Source organism: Perognathus longimembris, chromosome 18, assembly GCF_023159225.1.
Source record: "Perognathus longimembris pacificus isolate PPM17 chromosome 18, ASM2315922v1, whole genome shotgun sequence".
NCBI classification, from domain to species: Eukaryota; Metazoa; Chordata; class Mammalia; order Rodentia; family Heteromyidae; genus Perognathus; species Perognathus longimembris.
This window is the reverse complement of record NC_063178.1, coordinates 21906585-21925886: the sequence shown is the minus strand read 5'-3', so window position 1 is coordinate 21925886 and position 19302 is coordinate 21906585. Positions and strand designations below refer to the sequence as shown.

The window sequence follows — 19302 nt, the reverse complement described above, 5'->3', positions numbered from 1 at the left end:
CTCTCTTCTCCGCCTACCTTTTAAAACGTTTCCCTTAAGCAGTCGTGCGAAGGATCTCACCTCAATCTATCAACGTGGGAGCACAATGCATCGCAATCAGCGTCACGCCTTCCATCAGTCTCGCTTCTCGCACAACCTCACCCTGCTCCTCAAGTAATCCAGCCCCGTTTTCTGTTATTTGGTTGGTCTGATGTGGGGGTTCTCCCTGAGCTAACGGGGTCTGTGGCATAGGAAGGGACTGAGCCTTGGGGCCCGAAGGTATTAACAGGTGACTTCATGGCCTTTCCCTCTGGGGTCGGTGGAGGGTGGAGTGATGATGTCACCGGCTAGGGTCCTGCAGTGGGCGTGGTGATGTCACCGGCTAGGGTTCTGCAGTGGGCGTGGCCCGGTGCCCACCTGGGGAGGGGGAGGAGCTCAGTCCTCCTCGCCCCGGAGTCTCACCTGGCTGAGGGGCACTGTAGAGATCTTCCTGCAGGAAAGGCATGGAGCTGACCACCGAGGGGGCCCGGGCGGGGTACACAAACTCTGTGGCTGAGAAATCTCCCGAGGAGCTGCTGAGGATGAACAGGCGGGGTGCGAAGTTAAAGCTGCCGGGATCTTCGAGAGAAAAGAAGACCAAGCTGAAGACCCCGGATGGATCACACACCAGGTGAGCCAGAGGGAACACGGGGCCCAGTTCCCAAGATGGGGGAAATGCGGCTAGGGCTCGTCTGACTTTCTTCTTTCTTTGGTAGGGCTGGGGATGGAACCCAGTGCCTTGTGCAGTACCCAGTACCGAGGCGGGTGCTCAACCACTGAGCTCCAGCGCCAGCCTGGGCAAGGTCTTTCTTTTTATTGATTTCTATCAGTTATACAAGGAGGGGGTGTGGATTTCATTGCTACAGCTCCACGCAGGGCAAAGTCTGTATCATTGCAAGGGTCAAAGAAGGAATCAGGACGGAAAGGCCTACGGCATTAATGATGTAAAAATAAAAAGTCACAAAAAGTTTTCAGTAGTGGAAAATCAACTAACAAAATGGGGAGCAACTGTAAGTGGGAATTAGTTCACAGCTGTACTATCAGAAATTAGTCAGGAAGGGGCGCTGTGGCTCAAGTGGTAGAGCGCTTGCCTTGAGCCAAACAAGCTCAGAGTCAGTGGCCAAGCCCAGAGTTCAAGCCCCAGGACGGACAAAAACAAAACCAAACCAGAAATTAGCTCATAGCTGAAGGTACATAAATAAGGAAAAGATAAATATCTCAATAAAATATTCAAAGGGAGCAAATAAAACATTCACCAAAGTAGAAATACCAGTGGCTAAAAGTGTGTATGCACATACATTTGCACACACAGGTATATGCACACATACACACAAACCTATACACGTATTCACACACACCAACACACACACAAAGTATTTCCTAGTACATATAATTAACAAGTGAAATTATAACAAGGCTTCGTTAATTCTTTTCCCCAATTTATTTACTGATTAATAGCAAAAGGAGAAAGGCTGTGCTGGGAATGTAGTTTGGTGTACGGTTGGTGAGAATGACATCTGGCACAAATGCGAATACAAACCATAGGGGCGTGAAACTTGAGCACAAACGTGTGATATCTAAAACTCTCCCCTAATTAGGAATAAACATATGTGTTATTCATAAAGCATCACTGTGGAAATTATTCTGCTCTCCAACTGTGGAAGCCTGTTAGCTGGAGAGCGTGGTTCGTGGAATATCTACAATCGATACTCAAGGTCTAAATTGCAGGGTGTTGGGCTCTTAGTCATAAAACAGTGAGCCAGCAGATTACCTAACACTGGATTGCATCCACTTATTTACTTCATACTGGGGGGTTTGCATTCAGGGCCTCGTGTTCATTCGGCTCGATTGGCTGGCTCTCTACCACTTTAGCCATGCTTCCAGCCTAGCTTTTATGCTGGTTATCTTGAGATGGAGCCTGGAAAACTTTTCTTCCAGGCTGTCTTCAAACTCTGACTCTTTGAATCTGAGCCTCCTGAGTAGTCAGCACTATGGGTATGTATTTCACTTCTGCCCTTTCCTATGGGCTGTCCCTCACTTTCTCTCAGGGACCTACGAGTCCCCGAGAGGTGAAGAGCTATGACTTTCAGCACAGGGTCTGCAAACTTCATCTCCCGCCCCTCAACAGATTCATCGTCATGGGACGTAGTGAGCATCTCTGTGCTCTATCTGTGAACTTGACACTCCAAGCTCACAGGACACTGGCGATTCTCACGCGCTCGTGCCTTCATGAAGTATTTCCTCAGCGTATACTGGCCTGCACGCTGCCCCTTTCTCCTGGGACTTCTGGGAATGACAGAGCCCTTGCTGTGGCCCAAAGATTTCTGGCCTTGAGTTCCAGGCCCTCCTCAACCTGGCTCAGATCTGTTCTAGCTGTCCTGCCCACTGGCCAAGCTGAGCAGCATACGACCCCACAGGTTCTATTGTTGTTCATGCCGTTTCCCACAATCTCCTCCTCCCAAGTCATACCAACCTCCAAAGCAAGTCCCATCTTCTCTATGGAGCCATGCAAACTTGTTCCTGGGGAATAACAGAACAAATCCTCTTCCCATGCTCGACTTCCTTCCTCCGTGCTGCCACTTATTCATTTGTTTATCTTTGAGATAGTCTCACTCTGTAGTCCCGACTGACGTCCTACTCACAATCCTCCTTTCTTCAGCCTCCACCGTGCTGGGATTACAGGCATGCACTACCACACCCAGCTTTTACCTATACCCCTTTGAAGACCCACGCTTAATTTTGCGTGATAATTATACTCAGCAGATATGTGGCTTCCTCATTGGATTGGAGGCTTTCGAGGCCCCGACCCTTGGTTTGGCTCACGGTGTGACGTATGTCGCGTGTGCGGAATAATCAAGACTCTTTATTGGGTAAGTGAGTGAGTGAAGGCTTTGCACAGACGGAAGGCCACGGGGGATGGCAGTACCTTGGAGCATGCAATCGTAGGCTTTCCTGTCCCTCCTTCCCAAGGCGTCCCAGAAGCCCAGGGGCTCGGCTCCTTCATCACACTCGTGGATGGTCACATTGCTACTGCTGTGTAAACCTGCCTCCAGCGGACACCTGCATGGAAGAAACACCCAGAACACGTCAAGCACTCAAAGCCCCATCTCCGTATCATCCCCAGGCCTGCTCCTTTCTGATTCAGAGCAACTCTTCCCAGCGAGCGGAGACGCTCTGTCGTTTACAAGCCCCAGTGTCGGAAGAAAGGGTTTGGCCTGTTCCCAGGGATGAACGGACAGCCGCCCGGTGTACACATAGCCCAGCAGCTTTTACGCCTTCTTTCCTGCTAGAACGTGAACTTCCCAGGGAGGAAGACTTGGTTTGTTCACGGTTGAGTCCCTCTGCCCCGTGTCTGTGATGGCAGCAGGCAGGTGCTTAGTAAATACACTTGCTGACTAAATAGTGAGTGCTTTGCTGTTCTCTTTGCTCTCACTGGTCTGAGTGAGAAACCTAGCGGGCAGCTACGGCCTAAGAGGAAGGTCTTACTGCATTGGCTAGGCTGGCTTCCATCGCCTGGGCTCATGTAATCTCCTGCTTCGGCTTCCGGAGCAGAGCGGAGGGTACTGCAAGCGTGCATTGCCACAGCTGGCTCACGCAGCTGGCCTGCTCTCCGGAAGCAGACCTCGCTCAGGGGTCCTGGCTAAGATGCGTGCCGGATGGAATGTCAGAGACCCTGGCTCCCATTCACCACCCTCCCTGGGTGAAGTCCCTGGCCACACACGGGGGCCGGGCGGTCCTGTCCCCGTCGCCTTTGGTGCCCCTCCGGGAAGGCAGGTCATCGACACAGACAGACACGGCACTCACTGTTCCTTGATCTTATTCGCCGCGGTCCTCCCCACCTCCTTGGTGTGGGCTTGGGCCTTGCATCCGTGCCACAGGTAAATGAGGGCCTTGTTCACGTTGAGGACCACCATGGACGTCCTGGACCGCAGGCTGCTGCAGTGACAGGCCACCTCCAGCAGGTTCCCCTCCATGGGCACCTCGCCCCGGACGCAGTACAGCCTCCACTCGCCTGCGCGGGGCGGCGTAGCACGGTTAGGAAGACCTGGTGTGGCGGGGGGGGGGGGGGGACCCTCACACAGTGGGTGCAGCCCATGCCCAAGGAGACCCCGGAGCTAGCTAGCCTCAAGTCAGGAGCAAGGAACCTGCTCCTTCCAGAAAGCAAGTCAAGGCTCGCTGGTTTCCAGGAAGCCCAGCGTCAAGTCCTGAGAAGCGGGGCTTCAGGATGGGCGGCGTGTCACAGGTGTCCACACGTCAAAAAGAAATGCTTGGAAAACCTTGGAACAGCTGCCCGGCACTGTATGGGCTCTGAGACTAGAAGACCAGGAGAGACATGGCCTCTTGCTTGCTTGCTTGTTAGGAGGACAGAGAAGGTGCCAAAAGTTCACGATACACAAAAACCGCACGCGTGTGTGTGTGTGTGTGTGTGTGTGTGTGTGTGTGTGTGTGTACATGCATCCCTGTCCTGGGGCTTGAACTCAGGGCCTGGGCACTGTCCCTGAGCTTCTTTTGCTCAAGGCTAGGGCTCTACCACTCTAGCGAGAGTTCCACTTGAGGTTCTTTCTGTTGTTGGGGGGAGCTGGAGAACTTGTTGGTGGACAGTCTCGTGGACGCTCCTGTCTGGGCTTTGGTCTGTGATCTTCAGGTCACAGCCTTCGGAGTAGCTAGGATTACAGTTGTGTGCCACTGGCACCTGGCACAAAAATCACTTTTACAATGTTTATAAAGTTAGTCCTAAGGCTCTAAAGTATTTCTTTTAATTTTTGGCTGCTAGCCAGCAGAATGAAATCATTTATAATAGAGGACTGAGATTCTTTTCTGTACTTTCTCACAAAGTACAATGGCAAGGATTACTGCAAGATGAAGGAGCCTGCCAGTGCCCTACATGCAAAGGTGGATCCGAAGGAAGTTTTGCCGCGTGAGGAAGAGGTCACGCACTCCTTGTAAAGCTGACTCCTCAAGAAAACATCAGCAATCTTCCGTGGCAAACCACAGCAGGTGAAGGTAGAGTTACTGTCAATCCTCTTACTTGTGACAATACCTAACCCAGGAAAGGAAAATAGGATTCCAGGAGCCAGGGCTGGTGGCTCACACCTGTCGTTCTAGTCCCTCAAGAGGCTGCGATCTGAGGATTACAGTTCATAGCCAGCCTGGACAGGCAAGTCCACGAGACTCTTATCTCTAATTAACCACCAAAAAGCCGGAGGTGGAGCCGTGGCTACAGTGGTAGAACCAGCCTTGAGGGATAAAACTAGGCCTAAATTCAAGCAGACCCTGGATTCAAGCTCTAATACCAGCATGCGTGTGCGTGCGCGTGCGCGCGCGCGCGCGCGCACACACACACACACACACACAATTCCAGTAAAGGGACTCAGTGTCCTGGCGGATGTAGCTCAATGGTAGAATACTTGCAAAGCCTGAACGAAGCCTTAGGTTTGCCCTCCAGCACCCCCAAACAAAACAACGTGAAAAGTGACTTACTCTGCACGTTTTCTTCTTCCTCTTCTCGCCGCCCCGAGTGCACGACCATCCCACCCTGGAAACACTGCAGGAAACAGGGTGGCTCCTTTCCCTGCAGAACCTGGACCTTCAAGTTTAAACACACGAACACGGGTCAGAGGCGTGGGCTGCTGGGACACGGGAACAATACTGTCTGTGGGAGTCAACTGAAACCCATCCAGGCACACGCACAAAGCGGTATCACTATGATCCAGAAAAGCACCACTAAAATTCACATGTGCCGTCTCACTTTTCAGACAGATATTTTATCCTCAGTGAAAACAGGAGTGTTGTTTTCTATTGCCTTCTATCTGCATTTTCATCATTTATTATTATTCTGCCACTAAATAGTCTTTTTTTTTTTTTTTTTTTTTTTTTTTGGCCAGTCCTGGGCCTTGGACTCAGGGCCTGAGCACTGTCCCTGGCTTCTTCCCGCTCAAGGCTAGCACTCTGCCACTTGAGCCACAGCGCCGCCTCTGGCCGTTTTCTGTATATGTGGTGCTGGGGAATCGAACCTTGGGCCTCGTGTATCCGAGGCAGGCACTCTTGCCACTAGGCTATATCCCCAGCCCACTAAATAGTCTTTTGAGACACAGATTTTAATATTTGAATGGGCTCCGGGAGCTCGTGCCTATAATCCTAACGACTTAGGGGGCTGAGATCTGAGGATCCCAGTTGGAAGTCAACCTAGACAGATAAATCCATGAGGCTCTTATCTCTAATTAGCCAGCAAAAAGCTAGAAGTGTAGCTGTGGCTCAAGTGGTAGAGGGCCAGCCCAAGCAAAAAGCCGAGCAAAGAGTGCTACAAGGCCCAGAGTTCAAGCCCCAGTAGCATGCACATGCACACACACACATGTTTTCTGGGGAATGCATGTAACATGATTTAAGTCCATTTTAAAGGAAGCACATGTCTCAGTAGTGAGAATGACTGGTCACCATCTCCTGAGTAATTCTGGGGACGTGTCCTTTGTAGTTTTAATCTTAAATGTCCTCCAAAGGCTTCTGTTTTGGAGCCTCAGTTCCCAACAAGGTGCTATGGGCACCTTAGCTTTTTTGCTCAAGGCTAGCACTCTACCACGTGCGCCACAGCTCAGCTTCCAGCTTTTTGGTGGTTAACTGGAGAGAAGTATTCTCTAGACTTTCCTGTCCAGGCTGGCTTCAAACCTTGACCCTCAGATCTCAGCCTTCGGAGTAGCTGGGATTCCAGGTGTGAGCCACAGGAGCTGGGGAAGGGTACTTCTGAAGTCATGACTAAAGCTCACTCAACCACAGCCTTCACACATACACAAAGACAGCGGAAACTGCCAAATAAATGAAAATGGAACTACTGCTAGCAACTACTTCTAAAATATGATCTAAGCAGAAAATAGGTCTTGTCATATTTTTAAGGGAAGATGAGCAGTTGTGAGGACTGGAAGACTAAATGAATGCGGCTCTCTTTCCAGAAAAATCTTCTCTGCTGTCCTCCCTCATGTTGTGGCTGTCATTCAAGAAGGTAAAAAGTGTCTGTTTACAGTGTCATGGTTTCTAGGAAGCCCAGTGTCAACTCCTGAGAACTGGGTGCTAAAGGATGGGCCAAGTGTCACAGGTATCCACACATAAAAAATAAATGTTTAAAACCCCTCGGAATAGCTGCCAGGCATTGTATAGGCTCTGAGACTATAAGACCACAGGAGAGACATGGTCTCTTTCTTGCTTGTTAGGAGGATGGAAAATAAAAAGCTATGTAGTTTTAGGTACTGGAAAGTGCTGTGAAAACATAAAATGTAGGAAAGGAAAAAACAGTGAGAGGAAAAGAATGTGGAGGAAATAGGGGGGGGTGACACTTGAACAGAACACCTGAAGAGGCTCAGAGCTTTACACATCCGCACACCAGAGAACATTATCACGTCAGAACGCCACTCAGGGCCTGAGATGACCGGAAAGAGTCATGGCATACGACCGGGAAGCAGGCCAGAGTCCGCTGTGTGGTAGCCGGGAGAAGAGGAAGTTGGAGAGGTGTGAATGGCCATCTGCAGAGAAGCCACTAGGAGAGCCCTTAGGTTACAGAGTGTGGTTGTGAAGGAGGGGGTGACGTGACCCCACATGTTCTAGAAAAGCCACTCGGATTCATTTTCGAATCCATCAGGATACGACACGCTTTGTCTTTGCTATCATTGCCTTCTCACCAGTGCCATCTGTGATAGTAATTTCTGGCCGGCTGGTGTGAGTGGACCTCTAAGTCCCATGGTGGTGTAAGGCACTTCAGCATGGTTGTGCTGGCTGTGCTCATGGGAAGCATGTGGAGTGACAGTGCCCACCGGTTAGATCCTTGACAATTCAGGACCTTGCGTGTTGAACATCTCCACCAATTTTACAAGCGCTACCTATGGCTTTGCTTTGTGTGTAATTCCTGGAATGCCCATTAGGTGGCGATCTAGCAGAAGCGCGGCCCATCTGCCATTTCTCTGTGGCTCAGCATCACGAGGGATGGATGGAGAGAAGAGACCGGGCCGGAAACCACAGGACCAGGGCGGCAGGTGCTCTGTACGACGCTATCTTTGGTCCTCAGAGTCAGTCCTCGGCGAGCAGGCCCGGCCGGGCCGGGGGTCCCGTCAGGAGCTCCCTGGGGCTTACCTGAGCCCCTCGCTCCTCGTCCAGCTCCACCGTCATCAGCGCCGACGTCCCCTTCTCGCTCACCGTGGAGTGCCGGCCTTGCCAGAAGAAGTACACACACTTCTCCTTGCCGGCCACTCGGATCGGGTGCTCCCCCTTTTGCCGGCTTCCCACTGCAAACACAGGAGGGCACGGGGCGAGGTAAGCGGCCGGGAAGCCAGCGGGGGGCCGGGGGACGCGAGGTCCACAACCAGCTTCAGAGCCCAGGGCGGAGGGGGAACCGCCGGCAGCCAGAGGCAGATCCACAGCAGCACACGAGAAGAAAACCATCGCACCCGTCCAGCTGACCGACACCTGCCGACACGAGAACGCGCACACGCACACGCGCGCACACGCACGCACGCACACGCACACACACTTCCCGCATTATGCCACTCTCTGCTACAGAATAAGCTGTGAAGAAACATTATTGAATACAGTAGCCGGACCAGTTTTAAAGACAAAGGAAACACTTAAGACAGGTAGAAAAAAACGATTCTAGTTTTTAAAAGTAGACAGTCGGGTCAGAACTGGAACACATTTGTTGCTGACCTACCACTCTTTTCCTTTTTTTTTTGTTTTGCCAGTTCTGGGGCTTGAACTCAGGGCTTGAGCACTGTCCCTGGCTTCTTTTTGCTCAAGGCTAGCACTCTGCCACTTGAGCCACAGCGCCACTTCTGGCTTTTTTCTATATATGTGGTGCTGGGGAATCGAACCCAGGGCTTCATGGATGCTAGGCAAGCACTCTACCACTAAGCCACATTCCCAGCCCCCCTACCACTCTTGTCAAAGGGCTAGGGGCTTCATATCCGTCACTGAGGCTGAGCTAGGTGGAGGTGTCACCTAGTAAGACCCTGCCTCAAATAGCAAATAAGAAAAGAAGTCAGAATGAGGGACGGATTCTCTGCAGATGCCATCTCTCTGGTCTCTGCTCCCAAAGGGATGCTCTGCAATTGGAAGGCCTGGAACTCGTTCTTGACAGCGGGAGTTTTGAAAAGTTGTAGCCTTGTTTAAACAGATGCTGCTGAAGCTAGCCGTGAGCATCTTTGTGCTCGTTGGGAAGAAGTACTAACAGAGGTTGTCTGTCATTATTTCCCATCATCTCCTATTAAATAGTCTATGGAGGTCTTGGGAACCCTAGATGCACCTGTTTCTAATGAATTCCCTTTAATTCAGTTTATTCTAGTAAACATACAACTCCGTTTTGTGTTTTTGGAACTCCACCTGCTGTAACGTTAGCTCCGGAGACTTTCAGTTCTATAGGTCAGGAGACCCCACCTCGAACGCACTACGATCACCTCTCTGCAGCCAGTGGCGTGCCTAGTCCATTATTTCAGCCTGCCCCGGTGGCATCCTGAGGTTCAAAGCCAGCCTGGACAGAAAAGTTCTCAAGTTTCTGTGCCCAATCAACCAGCAACATGCTGGTCCGGAGAGGTGGCTCAAGTGGTAGAGCGCCACCAGCCAAGCACGCAACCTGAGTGAGAGTTCATACACCCCGAGTTCAAGCCCCAGTGCTGGCATTAAAACCAAACGAAAACCCTGAAACAGGAAAAGGAATGAGCGTGCCCTGCAGTGCAGCGTCTCGGCCCCAACGGGTTCTAGCGCAAACTATCCCCGCAACCAGTACGCTTTCAGGGCGATCGCGGTTTTCCTGGCCGACCTGCGGCGCAGGGCTGGGCGCGTGGCGAGCTCCCTGCGGTCCTCGGGAGCCCGGGGCTGGGGGACTGCGCGGCACTCCGGCGGTAGAGGGGCCCCCGGGGGCCCGCGGGTCCCAGCCCCTCCCGGGAGACGGCGGCGCCGGCGCTCACTAACCTGCGGTGCTCACCATGAACTTCCACTTGACCACATAGGCGTCGCCCTCGTGGAACTGCCCGATGCTCTGTCTGGGGAGCCGGCTGTAGTCGAACTCCAGGATGTGCCACACGTCCACGGAGACACTGGCGATCTCAAACTGCCTCCTGTCCTCCCCGTCTACCAAGCCGTAGCCGCGGCCCACGTTCACGCCGTCCAGGACGGTGCTGCTGGCCGCCGCCGGCGGCGCCGCCACCATCCGCGTCACGTCGCAGGGCTTGATGTCTGCTCTCGGATCGTCCTGCGGGGAACACGCAAGGGCTCAGTGGCTGCTGACCCCAGTCTTCCCCTTCTTCTTCTTCTTCTTGTTGTTCTGGTACTGGGGCTTGAACTCAGGGCCTGCCTATTGGCCCCGAGCTTGGCTTCTCCCCTCAGGGCTGGCACTCCACCACGGGAGCCACAGCTCCACTTCTGGCATCTTGAGGATCACATGGAGGTAAGAGTCTCATGGGACTTTCCTGCCTGGGGTGGCCTCGAACAGAGATCCTCAGCCATGAGCCTCCTCAGAAGCTAGGCTTACAGGTGTGAGCCACGGGGGCTGAGTTAGCTGTTTAGTCATTTCTCATCACCTTCCATGGCGTTAGAACCATCGTTGGCTTTTTGCGGTGGTATCGGGAATGGAATTCAGGGCCTCCTGTGTGCTAGGCGATCCCTTTACTTCTGAGTTATATACCCCAACCCTGATTCAATTATTAATGGTGCAGTGCGCAAACGCTCTGTCCTGGGGTACCAAGGCTGTATTTCGGGGAAAGAACTAGAGAGGCTGAACACGGACAGCAAAGCAGCGAATGCTAGAATGTAACCAAACTATTTTGTACCCATGGGGTGCACCCAACTTTTATTGGGGCTCAAACCAAGCCCAAGCTTGAGGCTAGCCACTGTCATACCTTCTGCGGGGCAAGTTCCCCAGCATTCTTCTCTGCAGGCCTCTTCAATTCAGTCCAATCGAGAAATTTCTCTTTGAATAAAATAGTTTCATTGTGTTCAGTAAGCCTGCCGAATATGGCCCAGTCAGGCCGGCCTTGTCCTTTCCTGCAAGATCGGAGGAAGGAGGCAAAGAATCAACTCAGCTACGTTAAAACACACATCACAGAGGTGGCTCACGTCTGCAAGCCTAGCTACTCAGGAGGCTGAGAGCCGAGAACCATGTTTCAAAGCCAGCCTGGGCAGGAAAGTCCATGAGACTCTTAGATAGTGCCCTTTAGAGAGCACACACACATACATAGGTACACACGGACACGCACGCACACACACACACACACTCATGCATGGCTGTTGAAAACAGTCGCGGTCCATGAGCAGCCTATCGAGCAAACGGCTTGCTTTTCCTTAGTTTACCCAATCAGTGATATTGTGTTGGTTTTAGGCTGCCGCCTTCTGCAGGTCGGTGTCTGAGAGGCAGATGTGCTCGAGTGCCACTGTGTGGTCTGGGCTTCCCTCGCACACTAGCAAGCTCTTCCTGGAGATGCCCCCGGGGCTGGCATTACACCCTGGGCTCTGCCAAAAGCTGAAGGTGGAGGTATGACTGGAGTGGTAGAGCACCAGCCTTGAGTAGATAAGCCAGGTGAGAAAGCCAGGCCCTGAGTTCAAGCCTCGGGAACTGGCATGCACACCCAGGCTCTCTCTCTCTCTCTCTCTCTCTCTCTCTCTCTCTCTCTCTTCTCTCTCTCTCTCTCACACACACACACACACTCACACACACAGTATACAGGAATTTATTTTATTTTGATGCTGAAGACAGATCCTAGGGCCTCGCCCATGCTAAGCAAGTGCTCTACCACTGAGCGACCCGCCTAGCTCCCAGCACAGGCGGGCTGGAAAGCAGCGGGCGCGGAGGAGCTCCGCCGGACAGAACGGACGGCGTTGAGCACAGCGGGCGGGGATTTCTCCTCCCTCCAAATCAGTGCTGGCTGTGAACCAGGACCGGGATGCCACGGCCCCACGGTCGCCTCACGTCAAGCAGCTACGCGGCTGCGGCCCGCTTTGCCCTGGGCTCCAGTCGCTGCCTGTTTGGTCAAGGCCTGAGTTTCTGGTGACATAAGCGAAAAGCACAGGAAGCAGGCTGTGTGTCTCGATGGGAGATGAGGACGAAGGACAGTACGCAAATACCCAAACGCCTCGAGTCCTCAGCTGATTTCAGCAGCCTTTAAGCAAAGTTCCCAGCTCTACTGAAGGATTCTGGTCTCCATTAGAAAAATGGTAAGAAGTCCTTCTCTCCGCACCTTACTCGGTAGACTTGCTAAGCAAACTACAGAAAGCGCTCATGGCTTCTTCTCTCGGGCGTCCACTTTAGAACGCATCTCCTACATGAAATGGAGAGTACCGAGTAGGAGACTGGCGGCAGGAGATACGGTGTGGTCCCGGCAGGGCCAAGACAATTCACCTTGGTACTGGGAGTTGAACTCAGGGACTTGTGCTTGCTAGGTAAGGTGTTTTGCTACTTGGGCCATGCCTCCAACGCCATTTTGCATTAGTTATTTTCAAGGTAGGGACTTGCTTCGTCCCCCAGCTAGCGTGGACCGCTACATGGTTTCCCTACATGGGTTTCCCACGATGCTTGGGACAGACGCTCGCCTCGCTGCGCCGAGTCCCTGAGCTTTTCCTGCAGCTGGGATTCCAGGGTGTGCCACTTCAACCAGCCGGTGGTTAAGACGGGGTCGCATCAACTTGTATTCCTTTGCTGGCCTCAACCTGTGATCCCTTCGGCCTCCCAATAAGCTAGGACGTTTCAACCTTTTTATATTTATTTATCTACTGGTTGGTTGGTTGGTTGTGAGGCTTGAACTCAGGGCCTAGGCACTGTCCCTGAGCTTTTGTGCTCAAGACTAGTGCTTTGAGCCACCGCTCCCTTCCGGTTTTCCGGTTGTCAACTGGAGACAAGTCTCATGAACTTTCCTGCCAAGGCTGGCTTTGAACTGTGATCCTCAGACCTCAGCCTTCCGCCTAGTTAGGATTACGGGGGTGAGCCGCCAGAGCCTAGCTTTTCTATTTGTTTTCTAAAGAAATGATGGGTATGTCATCGTAAAGTCCTCGGGAGCTTTTAAGGACACATAATTTGTATCCCAAACAGGAAACCCCTGAGCACTGGTACAAAAACAAAGCATGCACCCAAATATAAATGCAATATAAATAATAAATAGAAATAGAAAGTTCCCGAAGGTCACAGCAGCCTATATATATATTTTTTTCTATATTCGTGAAGGAAAGTTCAAGAAACACTTGTGAATGTTCCCAGTCCAAAGCTGGAAATCATCTTACGGAAACTTGCCATCTCTGTTCTAAAGAGCAGCAGAGGGTGACTAGGAATCACTGAGGCTGGCAGAGGGGGTTCGCGCCCCGGGGCTCCGCGTGCCGCCGCAGGGGTACCTGGGAATGAGCGGATTGCATTCTCCAGGGTCCAGAGGGTTGATGTCACAGTTCTCATAGTCGAAGGTGCCGTTCCACAGGTGCTTTGCCAGCTGAAACGCGACTTTCCGCTGGGCCAACGTGACTTCTTTCCCATGCCACACGTACACTTCACTGCCAAAATCAAACACCAGCACCTGGGGGAAAGGGCAGAAAATAACGGGGCCACTTTGAGGATGGTCACTGAGCCAAGGAGTGATGGGAGAAATCCCAGCAGGGTCACCGATACGGAACAAGGGCCGAGACCCCGGTCAGCCCGACTTCTTGCCCTGAATCTCCAGCTTCATGTTTCTTCTTCTGAACTCTCAAGCCACTTCACACTTTTGATTAGGTGGGTGCTGGTGGCTCGTGTTTGTAATCTTCACTGTTCAGGAGGCTGAGATCTGAGGGTGGTAGTTCAAAACCTACCCGAACCACCAACATGGCAGAAGTAGAGCTGTGGCTTCAGAGGTACTAGCCTTGAGTAAATAAACTTAAGGACAGTGCCCAGGCCCTGAGTTCAAGCCTCAGGACTGGCACAAAAAAAACAAAAACCGCCCCCACAAAACAGTTACATGCTTCTGATGAATAAGAGAGCTATCTGAATACACCTCCTTAGCTTCTTTCTGTACCCTCTCTTCTCCCTAGGGTTTGCGTTCATTCATTCATTTCATATACACAGATGACTGCACACACATCAACCACGAGGGCACAATGTCTCTCCTCTCTGTGCACAATTCCACCATCCCTTAAGGTAGAGATCTTACCTCTCTTATCCTTACAATTGAGGCTTATTCCTAAGTGGTTGCAACCTAAACATCATGCTAGTTCTTACTTCCGCACCTGGGGAGGTTTGTTTGGTCTTTTTACTCTTTTTTCCTGGAATATGTTCTACCTTTATTTCCAGCAGTTGAGGTTCTACTTAACTCTAAACTGGACTGACTTAATTTTCTTTTAAAAATTATTCTGAGCCAGACACTGGTGGCATTTATCTATAATCTATAGCTACTCAGGAGACTGAGATCTAAGGATCGTGGTTCAAAGCCAGCCCAGGCAGAAAAATCTGCGAGACGCTCATCTCCAATGAACCACCAAAGAGCTGGCTCAGGTCATAAAGCCTCAGCCTCGAGCATAAAAAGCCAAGCAAGGTTCTCCGTGTTCAAGCTCCAGTACTGGAACGATAAAATAAAATAAAATCAATGACTCTATAGGGACTAGCTGAGCAGAAGAGCACTTGTCTTGCACGAGTTCCTAGGTTTAGTCCCAGCACCAAAAAACAAAACAAAAACACTCAGCCAGGTGTGGTCATCCATGCCTGTGATTCTGCTTTGTTTGTGTGTGTACAGTCGTGGGGTTTGAACTCAGGGCCTATGTGCTGTCCCTGAGCTTCCTTTTGCTTAAGGCTGGTGCTCGCCCACTTGAGCCACGGCTCCATTGCTGGCTTTTTGGTAGTTTAGTGGAGAGAAGAGTCTCACATACTTTCCTGCCCAGGGTGGCTTTCAACTGTGGTTCTCAAATCTCAGCCTCTGGAATAGCTAGACTAGCTGTGAGCCACTGACACCCAGATTGTATCTCAAAATACTCAAAAAGCAGAGATTGAGAGGATCATGATTTGAGGTCAGTCTGGACAGAAAAGCGGACAGCTCCTCTTTACATTTTATTCCTCACAATTTCCTTTTTGATAACCTTTCCCCCACATTTAAATGTCCATACGTTATCTTACATTCAATCTAGTTTTGCCTTGTGTTTTCTATGCTTCTACCCGATGACATTTCTATTTATTTGTTTGTTATTAGTATATCATAATACAAAGTAAGGGTTTTCATTATGGCTATCCATACTTTGATCATATTCACCCCTAACTACTCTTCTCTATCACCCCATTCCCAATTAAATTTAAAGGCTCTCTCTTTTCTTCCCTCCTCCCTTCCTTTCTCTCCCTCTCCCTGGTTTCTTTTGAAGACAAGGGGTTACTACTGTAGCACAGCTTTGGCCTTAAACTCATAGTCTTGCTGCTTCAGATTCCCGAATGCCAGAGTTACAGACAGGTGCTATCATGCCCAGCCAAGTCTCTTCCACTTACTTTCTCAGCACTTAAGGCCATTGGAAAGGCATGCAATTTATATTTACCCTTGTGAGTGAAAAAAACACCACACATTAATTTGCTAAGTCCATAGCTGAAATATATGGAAAAAAGTTACCCTTTTCAGAAAATTCAAGAGACAAGGCAAAGTCCTATTTACATTCTGTCTAAAATCTACACACCTTCAACGATCCATCCTACCTCTGGAGCCTATTCAGAACTAGTCGCTAGAGTCAGAACATCTCCAGCACCTGCTGTAGACAGCAGTCATGGTTTGAAGTCCCACACAGACATCCTCTAAGAGCTGCAGCGACGGACAGCCAGCGAGCACGCCACGGCACTTCTATTGGGCACCCCGGGTCTGCAGTGGTGCCCTGGGCTGCCCTGGGCAGAGCACTCTGGGTGTCTGTCCTGGTGCGTCTGACGCGGGGAGCACTCTCCCTACCTCCTTGGGTTGCAGGAGAGAGCACTTGGGAACTTTCCCCCAGTAGTCGTCATCAGGAACTAGCTTGTCCTCCATCAAACGGTAAATGCAGTTCGTTTCTATGATGGCGGTCTCATACAGCTCATCCTCCTTCGGGTCTCCGGCGTCTTTGGGGGGTGAGAATAAGAAGAGACTATCACATTTGACACGGAAAAGGAGCTAGTGTAGAAAAAGAACCAAGGGAGAAAAGACAGGATGTTCAAAAGTCTGAAGTAGAGAAAACTCTTACACTGGTAAGTGGTTTGGCCACCCAGAAGCTTCCAGAAATCTTTGGCTGCGTGTGTGTGTGTATTAATTCCTTCCTCAATGGTCTGGATATAGGTGGCTCTGCAGCCAAGCTCCCTCTTCGTCTGAATTAAAGTTGCTAGTTCTGAAGCCTGTGGAAAGAGAGAGGAATGCAGTGGCCGGGAAGTGTACCAAGCACAGTGGCAAAGGTCATGATGAGAAGAGAAAGGCTTTGTATCTGAAAGCCTTGTGACCACAGGGGATGGAGATACTGCATGCTGGGTATTTTCAATCAGGTCAACAGGATGTACGCCAGGCACCGGTGGTCACACCTGTAATCCTTACTGCTCAGGATCTAAGGGACATGAAGCCAGCTGGCCAGAAAAATCTATAAAGCGGATCTCCAATTAACCAGCAAAAAGCTGGAAGAGAAGCCGGGCTCAAGTGGTGGCGCACAAGCCCTGACTGAAAACAGCTAAGAGAGAGGAGCAAGTCCTGAATTCAAGGCCCAGTACTGGCAGAAAAAAAGGGAATTGATATGGGCGAGTACCGTTTCTTTAGAGCAGAAAGTTCTAGGTCTTTCATTTTCATGTAGGAAGTTTAAAACAACTAGCCACCCCCAGGAGATTCGCATACAGGTTTATTACAGATGTTCATAGGTTCCTAGGATAAAGGGTCTTTGGTTGGTGCTGGTTCCTTGTTTATTCAGGATAGGAATAAACGAAAGCAGGACTAGTTAGAACATTCCAAATCAGCACCCTACAACAGCTCTGAGAGCCCTTCAGTAAAAGCCAGGCTACTTGTCTCTTGTCACTTGAACAAATTAGGCATTTGGGAAGCATTGTAAAGATTAACTGGTAAAATAATTGTTGCATAATGGAAGTGTTAACTAAAATATTTCGGGGGCTGGGAATATGGCCTAGTGGCAAGAGTGCTTGCCTCCTACACATGAAGCTCTGGGTTCGATTCCCCAGCACCACATATATGGAAAACGGCCAGAAGCGGCGCTGTGGCTCAAGTGGCAGAGTGCTAGCCTTGAGCGGGAAGAAGCCAGGGACAATGCTCAGGCCCTGAGTCCAAGGCCCAGGACTTGCCAAAAAAAAAAAAAAAAGAAATTTCGGGGGTCCATGGCTTTGAACTCAGGACCTCATGCTTGCTAAGGAAAGATCCCACCACTTGAACCATGGCCCTCAGCCCCTTTGTGCTTTAATTATTTGTCAAGTAACATCTTGCTAACCGTTATTTTTTTTTTTGTTGGAGCTGGCCTTGAACCGCAATCCTAGCTCCACCTTCCGAATGGGAAGACAGCGGGATGGCGGTAGGATTCTAGCTGGGATCATAGGCACAAGCCGCTGCACCCGACAGCAGTTCTCCCAACACCCACCTTCGCCTTTTCGATGACATTTGCGAACTCTCCAACCCACAGAAAGCAGTACTGGGGCGACAGCAGGAGGAAACAGTCCCCGCTGTTGAGTGACGAGGCGCGGGGCTCCACCAGCCTGGTCTGCACGTGTCTTCTTCCTGCACACAAGGCCCAGAATCACCATTTGCCCGCGGGGCCCGCAGCAGGTGTTAGCGCGGCAGCTACAGACTGCCCGTTCTAAAGGCCCTTGCCTGCTGAGGTTAGTTCCCAAGCCTGCGTGGCATGCCGAGGGATTGAAGCCGGGCCAGCTGATACGGTGAGTGTTCCTGCCCCTGCTTAGTGTGGAACACCCCACTGAGGGCTACTCGAGTGTCACTGTACAGCCCGTGGACAGAGGTGGCTGTGTCTCACTTGCTGTCCACAGGAAGGGCAGAGAGTAGAGTCCCATACACTGCATTTCCTTCTCCTTTCCCTTGATTCCATCCTGGTCCTTCCTCCCTCTGGCCGGCTCCTCTCAGTGAGGAGAACCGAGTCTCAAACCCCCAGTGGGCAGCAGACCTCCTGCCTCATGGGATTGGGTCAGGCACGAGTGGTGTTCTCAGAAAGCTCGCATGCTGGGTCCCTGACAGGCGAGGAAGGGGACAAGCAGGACTCCTAGTGGGAGCAGACGGGACTGATCAATGCCCAAGTCCCCTGTGCGGCTCAGAAATACCTTTAATCTGCAGCAGCATGAGCTTCTTGTAGGGCACGGCACTGTTGTTGGAATTCTGCTCGGTCAGGTTGACGCTCCGCAGGTTGACGTTGCTGAAGTTCTCCTTACTGGCTAAGCCCGCCAGAGTCACCTCCGAGAAGTTGGAGTGGGAGGACACTGGGGTGAAGAGAGCAGGCCATGAGGAGAGAAAGGAAGGGGCCCACTGAACGGACAGTGCTCGCCATCAGAAATTACTCCTAAGCAACTCCTGACCTGTGCCTGTCATAGTGACCTGAGGAGGAAAACATACTCAAGCGGGATTCTCTATGCCGTCTCATGCTAATCACCACCCAAAAGAACTAAACGCACTGCTTCATGACCAGTGCCACATGCCAGGTGACTAACGCAGCGACGTTAGGAGAAAACCAGGTGAGGCGCTCACTGGTTCCAATTCCACAAACTGTAAGCGACAGGACTGTACACAAAAGAATAATGCAGTCCATTGAAATCCATTTTAAAAGCGGGGGAAGAGGAGCAAAAAGAAAGAGTAATATGGGGTGGATTATATATAAAACATACAATATGCATGTTGGGAAATATTATAATGAAACTCCGTATAATTCCTAGGTGGTTATATACAGAGAAAGAGAGGGAAAGGAGAGAGGGAAGGAAAGAGAGAGGCAAGGAGGGGCCGAGAAAGAGCCTCAGCTCTCAACTAAATACTGCATTTCAGAGAAAAATCTTGGAAAATTGGGTTTGTGAGTCTATAGGAAAACAATACATTATGATAAGAATATTCACAGATAAGGATTCTGCCTGCTATAACCTTCTTTAAGGAAACCAGTGTTTTGGAACAGTGGAGCCCCACATTGTTGGCAGATCAAAGCAGGGCAGCCTTGGCCTCATGTGGGAAGAGAGCGCCAGGCCGTTCAAGCCGTTCAAGGCCCGTTCCAGCCCCTCCCACCCCACTGAATGCCCGTCCTGACTCTCAGCCGCCCTAGGGGCCGCCATGCAGAATGGTTTGAGCCAGGCACCAGTGGCCTGTGAAAATCCTAGCTACTCAGGAGGGT

At 51.0% G+C, this 19302-nt stretch overlaps 1 protein-coding gene across 2 annotated transcripts in view; it reads right to left on the bottom strand.

Moving 5' to 3' along the window:
• Nucleotides 1-19302, bottom strand: part of Svil (supervillin) — a 193972-nt gene that overhangs the window by 6107 nt on the left and 168563 nt on the right. For both annotated transcript variants that reach the window (XM_048367915.1, XM_048367916.1), the window contains 12 exons: nt 18254-18409; nt 17563-17699; nt 16183-16330; nt 15915-16060; nt 13369-13544; nt 10890-11034; nt 9964-10243; nt 8134-8285; nt 5500-5605; nt 3823-4030; nt 2945-3078; nt 442-597 (listed from right to left, as the gene is read on the bottom strand). In XM_048367915.1, coding sequence (XP_048223872.1) covers nt 442-597; nt 2945-3078; nt 3823-4030; nt 5500-5605; nt 8134-8285; nt 9964-10243; nt 10890-11034; nt 13369-13544; nt 15915-16060; nt 16183-16330; nt 17563-17699; nt 18254-18409 — 1944 coding nt within the window. The remainder of the gene's footprint in view (nt 1-441; nt 598-2944; nt 3079-3822; nt 4031-5499; nt 5606-8133; nt 8286-9963; nt 10244-10889; nt 11035-13368; nt 13545-15914; nt 16061-16182; nt 16331-17562; nt 17700-18253; nt 18410-19302) is intronic.